The sequence below is a fragment of the Cydia amplana genome, chromosome 7, assembly GCF_948474715.1.
Source record: "Cydia amplana chromosome 7, ilCydAmpl1.1, whole genome shotgun sequence".
Lineage (NCBI taxonomy): Eukaryota > Metazoa > Arthropoda > Insecta > Lepidoptera > Tortricidae > Cydia > Cydia amplana.
This window is the reverse complement of record NC_086075.1, coordinates 2,779,486-2,792,455: the sequence shown is the minus strand read 5'-3', so window position 1 is coordinate 2,792,455 and position 12,970 is coordinate 2,779,486. Positions and strand designations below refer to the sequence as shown.

Genomic DNA, 12,970 nt, shown 5'->3' with positions numbered 1-12,970 from the left:
TAGTTTTTATAGCAGCAAAGTTGAGTTTTGATTGAAAATGGGAGAGCATATATACACCTTTAGAAACAATGATGTACATTTGCTAGAGTGCCTTTGATATATTCAGAATGCCGCAGTTTTGTTTCGTGCTTGCTTCAAAGAGTTATATCACTATTTGCTACGGATTTTGAGATTGTCAAGGCATAATACGGATATCTTTGCTTGGCTGGCAATTTACGCTTACATTTGTACAATGTACATTGATGGTGTGGAGGTGAACCACACCTGCCATATTGACGTCAGACTGCCGGTTCATTTTTCGGCTACATGAAAAATTTACGTGTCGAAGGGAAAAGTTTGCCAGGATCATCGATTTTTCGTATATTCCCTGATTATTCAAAGGTGGCTCGACTCACTTGTATTTTTTTTAAGAATATTAGCTTTCTTGGCACCCTGCCCCAAGGCACTGAGCTGGAGCCAGTTTTTTTTCTATAATTTTAGTTGTTGTTAGTTAGTTGTAGTTTTATGTAGGTTTTAATTATAGTTTATAATTTTTTGTTTATATTACTTGTTATTGCTTTATGAAATAGAATTAAATTCTACCATTGTCATCTAGTGATATAATCCTGGAGAAATAAAGGGAACTGATTAACTAATATACGCACAAAATGTACCTATAGCTACTAGCTAGGTTTACTTCTTACAGTAAATCAGGGAATTTCTTCCAAAACGCGACATTTAGTGCAATAAAGCTACTGAAGAAGACCATAAAATGAACAGTGCTTTATGAGGCTGGGTTTTTTGACAAAAGTTATAGTTGTTTCCTTGACATTAATAAAATTAACAGAATATTTTTGTTTGACAGGCGTTTTACACAGGCTACGTGGTGGAGAAGTTCCGTCGGCTAGAAACAGCTGGTGACAAGTTCAGGGCGATATTCTGGGGACCAAGCTGGGAGCCAGGTCAGGCGAGGCTGGGGGATGAGGACCAGAAAATAGATGTAAGTACTAAATAAAATAACTAACTAACTACTTAAGTAGGTACCTTATAAAATAAAATAACTAAAACTAAACCTAATAAAAAAAACCCTAATCCCTTTGTATTATTTACGTTAAATAAACTATTTAGACGTCACTAACTACTTATTTTGGCTCAGTGATCTAAAGTCAATCTTGGATATCACTGATTTAAACTGTCACGATTTTTACACATTATCACACATCCCTCCCTAGTGACATCCCTAGTGCGCAAAACGTTCAAGCTGATAAACAAGACCAAGTGCGGGTAGTTGGAAAAACTCGCGCGGTTAGAAGATGCTGATGTCAACTTTAGCCAGTCTTCTCCGAGACCACGGGGACAACGCCGTCCTCGAAACGTCGGAGGTAAATCTTAAAACTTAGATACGCGATATTAAGTCCCGTTGTACAATTTAATAATCTTGGATATATAAAACCATTTTACGGCCTATCCTAATGTATGGCTGTTAGGCCTGGTCCCCAACACTAAAAGAAGAAAGTCAGCTCCTGGTAGCGGAGAGAAAAGTTTTCGCAAGATCAAGGACCTATATTCAGAGAGATGACGGCACCCGGAGGATCCGGAAAAATGCCGAGATCGAGGAGTTAGTGGCCGAACCCAATATTGTAGGCGAAACGAAAGCCCACGGACTAAATGAAATACTAAAAATTTATTACCAATTGTTTTTGAGACAATACGATTTTTAATTTTCAAACTTTAGGGTTAACAACTTAATCTTAATTGTTATGACACGTTGAGACGCACTGAGTCATGTCAAGGTCATATGAAAACAAAATCCAAACTTTAACATATTTTATTGTTAAGACGAATTGGTCTCTCGTTTGTTAAATTAAGTTTTTCCAACTTTGGCCTTAACAGACGTCTACACAACTTTACTAAATGTTTTAGGCAGAAGCGTCTGCGTAAGGTACTTTTATTAAGTTGTACTCAATTAAGAAACATGTTTAGTCAAGTGTTCTATCTTAGAAGTACTTTAAAGATCCTAAACAATTTGGCCTACGCGTCCACCTTTCTCAAGTTATGTAGGTACCTAACTTTAAGGTATTTAAACTGGCCCACACTTTTCATGCCTTACTTAAATTTTACGGGTCATCTCTTATGGAAATTTATATAAGATGTGACCTGTTTCTTTTGCGCTTGAGTGTGGGTGGTGTTATTTAGATTAACATTATTTGGCCATCGGTTCAGTAGCAGATATTTGGGTTCATACAGCAGCTACGCTGTGATACGCCGTTACAATACTCTTTATTGCACACCTCACATACACGTAGTTTACAATAAATGTACAATAACATAAACAAAGACAATAGAGGTAACAACAGGCGGTCTTATCGCTTAACAGCGATCTCTTCCAGACAACCTTTGGGTATCGGAGACAAAAGAATTAGAATATACGGTAGGTGGCGCATAGAAAAAATATGAAAAGTTGAATTGAATATAACCAAACAACACAAAACATTAATAAAGATAAACATACTTAAATACGTATAACCATAAACATACATCTAGACATACATACATAAAAACTATATATTAAATAAAGAAACAACAGTGTCATAAAAATAAAAACTAAGGTAGGGAAAGATAGTATTCCTTAAGGTTTGATTAGGAGGTAATAGATTGAGAACGTCTTAACTCAACAGGGAGAGAGTTCCATAGTATTGTATTGATTTATAAAATAGTGACCAAAATGGTAATTTGTTACAGATTGAGCAGAGAGAGAAATACGACGTCGCGCTACCGGCATGGTGCAATCTTTATCTGGTGTTTCATTACGCTGTGGTCTTCTACGGATTCTTCGAGCTGGCTTCCAGATACATGGTTAGTATAGTTTTTAGACGTTTATAACCGTTTATAGTAACCGCAATAGAAACTGGCGACCGATGTCATTATGTCTCTTTCACTTATGGTGGGTCTTAGCAAGGGTAAAGAAGATAACATTACGACCTCAGTCACCAGTTGGTTTTGCGGTAACAAAGTATAGACTACTAGCTTTTGCCCGCGACTTCGTCTTGCTTGGAGTTAGTAATATGGTTAACTTATTTTTACCCAATCTGCTTTTAATCGATTTCCCATACAAATTTCCACCCTCATTTTCACCCCCTTAAACGGTGATTTCTGGGATAAAAACTACCCTATGTCCTTTCCCGGGACTCATACTATCTCCATACCTAATTACAACTAAATCGGTTCAGCAGTTTAAGCGTGAAGAGGTAACAAACAGACAGACAGACACACTTTCGCACTTTTATATACCTACTTATTTGTCTTGTGTTAGGTTACTTTTAAGAAATTCCTAAAACCGCTCGATAATGTTGAATTAATTATAAAATAAAGTGAAAACAAAGGGACGTTTCTTTAATTTCTCTGAAATGTAATTAAGTACCTAGGTGTACTTACATTTCAAACATTCCACAACAACTCAAAGAATATTAGAATTACGGAAATTGTATCATAATTATTATTTGTTTTACATTCAGACGATGGCGAACACGCGTATTCTGATTTAATAACAGGGTATGAATAGATCTGGATACGTTATGGATCCCGTTAGTGTCAAAACGCTAACGTCTACGTAATTTACTTTCTATAGGTACACTAATATGCGAGTATGAGCGCGACGCATAGAAAGTAAGTGACGTTCTCGATAGCGTTTATGTCAGTGCCAAATTGGTGGTAGCCACTCCGTGTGCACTTTGGATGAACATAATCATAATCATTTATTTCTTGAATGTGGTACAATAAAGATGTAAAAAAAGAAACAATTTTTGAACAGCACATCCTGCCTGAATAGGCATAGAAATATTGAATACCTACTACCAGTGAACGCATATAACTACCTATAACTATGACTAGATTCTTATGACCTACCATGCAGCATGCAAAAGTAATACACGATATTTAAATACTACATTATACTATAAAACCTGCGGCATATAGTCTAAAAATTCTTTCAATGAGTAAAAAGCATTTTGTACCAAAAAGTCCAACAAATACTTCTTAAATAAAGGCATTTCGGATTCTCTTATGAATTTGGGCAGCTTATTATACAATTTGGGTGCCATGCCATAAACACTTTTTGCACGCAAGGCTGTTTTTGATTGCTGATATGAAATTTTGTGTCCCTGCCGCACACTATTATAAGCAGGAAATTGATTAATATTTAATTTGACATACATAGCAATACAAACAGAATCAGAATAAGAATGATATTTTAGTAAAAATGTGAGTGAGTGTTATAACATGACTCAAATATCATTCTGATGTTATACGGTCGAATTAGCCTGTTAAAACTAGCATAAACTCTCCGTCTCGTCGTAGGCTTATGTAAAAACAAACTAAAATTAAAATTATGTATGACCATAAAAAAGCTTTCATAACATCAGTTTCATTTCGGCAGGTGCATGGAATGACTTTATTATTTTAAATGTTCAAGTGCAAAAAGTCACAAAATATATGATTTTTCGCTCAAAATCCGACATTTTGACTCGATAACTTTATTTTTACTCACGCCGTAGGCGCTTTTGCGTCGGCCGTAAAATACTTTTGGGTAAAATTTCTGTTTTAACTGAATCAGCCAGCCTATTATGGATAGCTTTATCCATCTTTATCCACGTGATAAAATAACTGTCACTGTTTAACACCGTGGGAAAGAAAGTGACGGACGCCGTTTTATCACGCTGTCACGTAGACAAGAACGACCATCATATCCGTACTGGTTTGATTCAATAAGTTTAAAATATTTCTGAAATAGCTCGGTTGCGCGGTTGTCCTTGTAGTATTTTTACAATATCCCTTGATCATTTAAGTTTCACAAAGAAACTTTATACACATTTTTATCCTTAAAACAAATAAAAACCATCATTAAAGTAAGATATTATTCCGTCGTTGTTTGGTTGACAATCTCGACGATCGATTTTCTATTAAGTTTAAATAAAGAACCCATAAAATAGACGCACTGGTTCTTTTATATTTCCAATAAGTACTATAAATTTTTTACGACTCCTTAAAAGCCTGTGCGTGAAAGTGTTTGTCAGCAGAATATTGAGGACTAATAAAATATTGAGTGCCGAACCTCAAACTTTTCTTTATTGGGGTAATATAACTATAGTATTATCATTGTCAAACTTATATTTATCAGAAGTATTGTACCTAGTGTTTGTCGGGTATTGTGGACCCCCAGGGGGTCGGAATGGGTTGAAATGTTGTGCAGAGTTACTCTTGAAAGGCATCGTTTGGCTGTGGTTTCGGGCCTGAAGCTCTGGGGGCAATTTTTCAGGGTATATCCTGCTACAGTACCCTTTCGTTGGATTACCAAAATTAACATTTTAATTTGCATGCAGTGTTTACCTCAATTTTATTGTACACTAAGCTCTTAGTTATTAAGGATTTAATAAATTCATGTATACGTCAGTGTAACAGTTACTGGGTAAACCAATAAAATAGGTAAACTAAAAAAGTACTATACACGCGCGAGTCTACGTTCTCAAAAATAAGAGCCAACAGGAGTGGTCATTTCTCCATACAAACGTACTCGACTGTTTCCTCCGTGGGTTTTGAAGCTAGAGCAATATTTTTTTCAACACAGATTAATATTGTTAATATCTGTGTCGGACCGTTTTGCTTTTTTTGATATTTTTGTTTTATAAGGCGCTAGAGCCCTTCAAAAATGGCCAAAATGGCCTAATGGACTATGCCGCAATGAGAGGCGTGCTATTCAAAACTGACATCAATTAGTAAAAAAATCAAAACGGTCCGACACAGATAATGTCATAATCATTTAGATTTCCAAATTTGGTTACGATTGGTTAAGTTTTGGAGGAGGAAACAGTCGAGTACGAAACCTCGATTTTTGATATTTTTACGCAGGATTTTTCGCCTTGTCCTTATCGCACTAGTTTTAGGAGCCCCTTCCGTTAGCGAGACGGGTATATTTACCTAAAATATTTAAATCTTAGCTCCTGTTGGCTCTTCAGCTGTCTTTGTAGTCGTATCCGTTCACTTTTTTAAATCTTAACCGACATCAGTAACCCTAAGTGTAAACATTCGATAGCGTGACGTGACGTGCGCATTTGCGTTAAGTGTCATTTTGTATGGGATTTTGAGTTTCAGAAACGTCCCACTTGGCGTACTGTTCAAAATCCCATACAACAATAGACATAACGCAAACGCGAACGCTCGTTACGCTATCGAATGAAATGTACACTAGGGGTTCTGATATCCGACCGAACAATGCGAAACGCTCTCATACAATCCAGTTTTTAGTCATTTCCCTGCGACACTAAAACATTAACTTGAACATAGTTTAATATATATTATGATCAACTGTTAATGATAAAACAAGATTACCCTAAACTCAAATAGGTAACGATTGAAATTCGCACCGGGTCTTCGCTCAATTGGACCAATTTACTAGTAATTGTAACTACAGTCACGTTGAAATAGCCCGGCTGAACGTGCCTCTCGAAGATCACGTTTTACAGCAGCCATTGATATGTAAAAAATATGAAAAACCACCTTATAGAGCGGTAGGACGGTCGTTAGGAAGAAAAAGTAAATCATTTTGTGAATGAACACGCACATGCTATAAATTTTATAGAAATAATGATACCTTCTTCTACCTAGCGTTATCCCGGCCTTTGCCATAATGATACCTGTAGTAATAGTAATAAAATAGATGCTCGCTGAACTTCTGTAATGGAAAACCACTCATTCTTTGTAACATACTCGTATCAAATTATACTTATTAATGACAGAGCATAATCTACAACGCAATTTTGATCCAAAGTGCACACAGGGCATCTAAAACAAACTTCGTCAAAAATATACAAGGATAATCCACCACGCGCTTTGTCACAGTAACTATCTATACCGCCATATCAAGCCAAAGCTCTTCCGACACCGATTGATGGCCTTTATCGTTCCCGTCTCCAATCGTATCAGGACAGGAGGATAAAATTTTATCGATTGCGGATAAACTCTTGACGACCTAAGTGCTCGTTTAACGTTTAAGGGTTACGTATAGTTCCGTTTTTAGATCCGTTAACTGGGGTAGCGTAAACAAGCACTTCATTTGACCTAGATTTTTGTATCTGCGAAAGATCGATTGATTGAGTACTATTTTGTGAGGAAAGCAAACAGGTCGGAGCAAAACGTTTCAGTGGCTATTTTATTTGTTGGGAAGTTTTTTGCTGTAGCCAGTGAACACGTTTATTATTGACCAAACTATCTAAGCTTAAAATTAGAATTGTGATAAATATTGTTTTGCGCTGTTATGTAGATTGAGAAAACGAATATTTTATTTATATCAGGATTTTTTAATCTAGTATTTATTACATCTTCTTTCCATGTATTCAGGTTATTTTAATGGTGGTAAGTATAGGTACTTAACGTTAGGATTTTATTCGCCTTTATTTTTCAAGATTGTCTTTTTCTGCTCTATAGCAGAACAACCGAGGTTTAAGCACGATGACCACCACACACATATAAAACCTCAAAAATTCTTTTATTGTTTTATTCATCACATTTTTTTTCCAGGGCATGTCCCCACTCTCCGTCCTAATCTCCGTCTGCTACATCATCTGGTCCCTCACCGTCATCGGGATGCTCTTCGACTCCTCAACCTACGCCCCCCTCATGGAGGTCCTCCGCTGTTCCGCGCTGGCCTTCCTCACGAGGAGTCTGGCCATCAGCCCAGGCTACGGGACCGCGTTGCAGATCGTGTATGTGGCTTCTGCGATGTTCTGGTGCCTGTATACTTTAAAGTTGCTTGAGATTAAGAAGACGAAGAAGGTTGAGTGAAGAGTTGATAGACGCTACGCAAGAGTTCTCTGCATTAACTAATGCATTTCCACGTAGGTACCTATCCATAACTATGGTCGTCCTATCCATAACCTTTCCTTTCCTCTGACTAACTTTAAGCTAGCTTCCAGAGGTTAGTTGAGGATTTTTAAAAAAGCAGACACTCTCCAAGCCCCTCGCAATTCTGATAAAGGACAAAAAATTCTGACATGTCAGAGGAAATCCTGACATATGCTAACCCTAGTCACGTCACGGTCAACAATTTATGTAAAATACAGACTCAGTTTTTAGAACTTTGTCAACTTTGTAATCTCAGAGTGCCTAATGATCATATTGACAGGATTTAAGAATGATCTTTTGCGTAGCGTCTAACTAGTTAAGGTGTACCTCTTTAGGTCTACTTTGTATATTATTTAGTACCAAAGCCTGCCACTACTGTGCCTTAAATATAGTGTATAGTTAGTAAAATGTTAGCTTTTATATACCTCTTCCTATGATTAGATTTAAGCGTAAAGAAACTCGCATATTTTGTATTGGTTTACCAAACTGGATTTTGAAAAAAATAACGGTATATATAACGAGAAAACGGACGGTTATTCGTTTGTAGTATTTTCTTCTTTTTATGGATAAATGTTGATTTAGAAATTAAGTATTGTCTGTCATATTTAACAGGTGTCCAACCGCTTTAGGTATTATATGGTTCTAGATATTTATGTCCACGTGATTATAATTAAATTAATTAATACCTGTGGCTCTAGTGAAAAGGGTAATAAGCAGAAATAGGATTTTGGGGACAAACTTTAATAACATGGCTGTATCCAAGTGATAAAATAATCGTCACTTTTATCACGCTGTCATGTAGACGAGATCGACCATCATATCCGTCTTTATCGAGTTCCTAAATCGACAAACTATCGGTGTTTTTCCCATATACTAGTAACCGCTTCAAATTTTGTTTGTAAGTGCGTTTATTTTTGTAAGTATTATTTTTGAGACAATTATAGAATTTTCACAAAGCATACTTTTAATTACCGCTAGGTTATGAGTATGAAATTTCAAATAGACTTTTAAATTAACAGGTCGAGAGAAGAGTTTGTTTCATTTATATACTTTTAATAAAATTATATTGTTACAAACAAAACTTGGAGGTTCCTATTATTGTCTGGTAATAAGTTTCAAACAAGTATACAAGTACATACATTAAGATCCCATTAATTCTCATTGGATCATCAGTATTTAAGTCCTAAAACTAAGTTTAGCAACAAAGTTTTGTGATTATTTTGTACGAGTCCAGAGCCCGTACCATGAGTCATTGACAGTGTCAAAACTGACATTTACGCTATCGAGAACGTAATTTAGTTTCTATACATCTCGTTTGCACTAATATGCGAGTACGAGCGAGATGTATAGAAAGTAAAGTGCGTAAAAGTGTGTGCCGATTCTATACGTAGTAATAATAGTTCAATGGACACATTTAGAATACTACATTATTGTATGAATGTTTCCTATTAGATGCAAAGGCTGAGATTGCTTGCAATTTTGTTCTTAAATAGTTACGTTGTTATTATAGTTTAAGATAAAATTTGATTTTTTATCATAATTATTTATTTTGCTTTGCTGGAATAAAATAAAAATGAAATAAATGTTTTCTTATTAATGCTATCCTTATCTTACCTTTCACAATCTAAAATAGCTCAGCGTCCACACTTTTTCCTCATATTCATTTTTATCTCGTGATTCTGAGCGGAAATAATAGTCTTGCTCTTATTAAGGTGACAGTCCATTTCCAACGGCAGCTGCTGCGACGCGTTCAGTACCAGTAGTGCAGCTGCGGTCAGAAATGGAATGTTACCCTGTCATTGTATAAGCCACAGACTTGTCATTTTCGCGCTCGCGCTTGACAGACGGCTGAAGTGTGCGAAAGGGAAGCCATCACGTATATGAACATCGCATGAGTGCGAAAGAGTTAGACTACAAATGAGAAAACGTGACCATTTTTGAGTTTGACGACGGCCGCGGACGGCCAAGAGCGTATCACCGTAATTTTCAATTTGAAAAATATACACAAATTCGGAAGAAAACTATTTGACAAAGTAATACAATGAAGATAGTGTCTTGCAGTGTACCGGATTTCAGTGTCACGGGGCCAAATAAACCTAGCAAATACTCATTTCAGAGGAATAATGATATTCCGAGCGAAATTTTCTTAACGATATTTTGTCAAATTAACAGCATAAAAAGTGTAAGAAGCCGGTTTATACAGTTGATTATAAGTTTTTCTTCCTTTGTCTGCTAATATTTTATCATATTACTCAATAATTTAAAATATATTGTGTAAAAATATAAACTGTTACTTTACGCTAAGGCTTGACAAAATGTTCAGATGACAGTATCGATAACTTGTCGGTATATTAATAGCTATGTAATCATTTCTTCACAAGACATAATTAAGATATTAACCTTTATAACAGACTTCAAATAATAACGATTGTTATACCATTTTGAAGGTTCACTTCACTTTCACGGAAACTTCACTTTCCAACACAGTAAGAGTTAGACTAAGATAAGGCTGTAACGATTTTGATAGCGCACGCAGTGCAGCGGGCTCAGCACGGTTCCATTTTTATCGACTATCACTATGCCCGTCACTTTCGCATTTACATACTTGTTAGAACGTGACAGACATGGTGATAAACGATAAAAATGCGACCGTGCTACTAGGGCAGGTGTTATTTTTAGAGATGCCGCGAATATTCGGCAACTATTCGGTATTCGGCCTATTCGGACACTTTGCCGAATATTCGGTATTGTATTAGGCCGAATGTTGCCTACTATTCGGCCGAATACCGAATATCTGTTGCACCTACTTAAAAAGAAAAATTGCACAATAAAAATAACCAAAAACTATGTAGGAATATTTATAATGTGTTCTTGGAAAGTTGGTAAACACGAGGACCCTTTTTTGAGCATTTCTTGATTAACATTTCATTTTTATCATGAGTCTGTTTTGTTTGACTCTATTCATTAATGCTTTTCAACAAAAATATATCTTAGCTAAGGTCATCTAACGTTGAGCTTTGTTAGCGATCAGGTTTCATAATAATTGTGACTCAAAATGTTCGCATGTTATGCCGAATATTCGGTATTCGGCCGAGAGAGGGGCCGAATATTCGGTATTCGTTATTCGGCCAAAACCACTATTCGGGGCATCTCTAGTTTATTTTATACATCATAATGTCGTAGAATTTTAACGTTTAAAATAATACATTTGAAAAAGTAGTCGATAAAGCAATCAAACACCGACAGATTATTAATATGTTGTAACATGACATCACTATTTTTGATCTCACATAGACAATTTACGCACACACTTGCATTTCATTTTTGGTCGCACTTTTGAAGATTGACAGTTGTTCTTGTCTATTCTAATTCTATGGTATAAGCGTGAAATGACAGCTAACATGACATCTTTAGCAACTGTGGGCGATGAATTTCGCATCTCCGGAAATACCGACGCCGGAAGGCAAGGGTATTCAAAACAAAATTTTCTCTCCATATTTCTGTATTTTGAGGAGAAATATTTTCACGAGTCGGATGTTTTTGTACGACATGTTTTGATAATGGTTCAGGGGCTTTGTATAAAAAAAGAAAACGCCTGGGGTTTATTACGTTCGTTACTTTACTTGAAAATTTTCTACTTCACGTCATCATCTTCCTCGCGTTGTCCCGGCATTTTGCCACGGCTCATGGGAGCCTGGAGTCCGCTTGGCAACTAATTCCAGATATTCGCGCAGTCGCTAGTTTTACTCGTAACAATATAAAAATGATTGACATGGCAACCAGACTTTAGGTGACGTTTGGAAGTTAACTGCAGCTGCATTACTGTTGCAGTGTCGTTGTTGCCACCGCAGTGTCCGTCAATTTCCTTGTTAAAATTCGCCATGCACTTTTACAGCTGATGGTACAGTGTGAAAGTCTGAATCAGAATGTATCCTTAACAACGACTTTTTAAACATAACAACAATAATATACGACTCGATATAAGGGGCTTTATGCGGGTGATATTTAAAAGCTGTAACAGACCTTGATCCGGTCCGATGCCTGTTCGATCGAGTGGAAGGTGGTCCGCCGTACGTCCGTTAAGGATAATGCTGACCGAACCAAGTTCACGGTCCGGTACGCCACGCCCGTCTGTTACAGATTTTAGATTCTAACTATTATTACCATTATTTTTGCTTTCCCAAAATTGCATATTTAATTAAAATGATTATGTTGAGTTGCTTTTGTACCCACTTAATAAACATTTACATTTTTAATAAACAACCCAAAAAATGCAAAACCGGTGTTGTGTTAATATTTTGAGGCAAAAAGGAGCGGGGCAAATTAATTCTCCCAAATATATCACGTCGCCAAAGTTTAATTTAGCTTTGTTGACAGTGTCTGTGGCTTGTACAAATTAATAAAGGACAGTGAACATTAAAGGCAAGTTTAGACGAACACTAGTTTAATTAACAATAACTTTTTTAAGCTTAATATCGCCTCGTGTGTAATGACCAACGTAGCACACTTGTATTATAATGTAGTATAGGATGAGTTAAAGTTTAGCGCCTTTCCTATGGACATCATAAAATAAATATATTTTAACCTATACATACTCCTTTTTTGAAGAACCTCATAGTGTAGTCCCTCGAGAAATAGTAGTTTGTGTTACAAGGGATCAAAATTATATATTTCCGTCAAGGACGTACATTGAATCCTGAGCGTAATGAGGGATTCAAGTGTTAACGCCCAAGACGAAATAATTTTGATACCGTGTGACACATACTGCTTTTCACATCAACTATGAGGCAAATAAAACAATCTTAGTGTTGACACAATCTGATGCTTAAACAGATTATTTAAGCTAAAAAAATAATGTGCAAAAAAAATGTAAAAATAGTGTGCTAGAACAGAAAAGTGTTACTTTGCTCCCTCCTAGCAGGGAAGAAAAAGCTCGTTTCTGAATATGAGGTGTGAAAACCTCATTTCACAGCCGCGGGAGGAAATTCCACTTAATCCTCTCAGTAAGGGACCACTAAGGTTCTAATCTAAGGTTTGAGGACTAACACCCTGCCGACGGCCTGATGCGGGTGAGGTGGGGATTTAATCGAAATTT

At 36.3% G+C, this 12,970-nt stretch overlaps 1 protein-coding gene across 1 annotated transcript in view; it reads left to right on the top strand.

Annotated features, from left to right (window-relative positions):
- LOC134649381 (alkylglycerol monooxygenase-like) overlaps positions 1-7,844 on the top strand; it is a 45,317-nt gene extending 37,473 nt beyond the window's left edge. The window contains exons 8-10 of the mRNA XM_063504114.1: positions 845-979; positions 2,722-2,835; positions 7,552-7,844. Coding sequence (XP_063360184.1) covers positions 845-979; positions 2,722-2,835; positions 7,552-7,815 — 513 coding nt within the window. The 3' untranslated portion in view covers positions 7,816-7,844. The remainder of the gene's footprint in view (positions 1-844; positions 980-2,721; positions 2,836-7,551) is intronic.
- Positions 7,845-12,970: the final 5,126 nt, after the last annotated feature.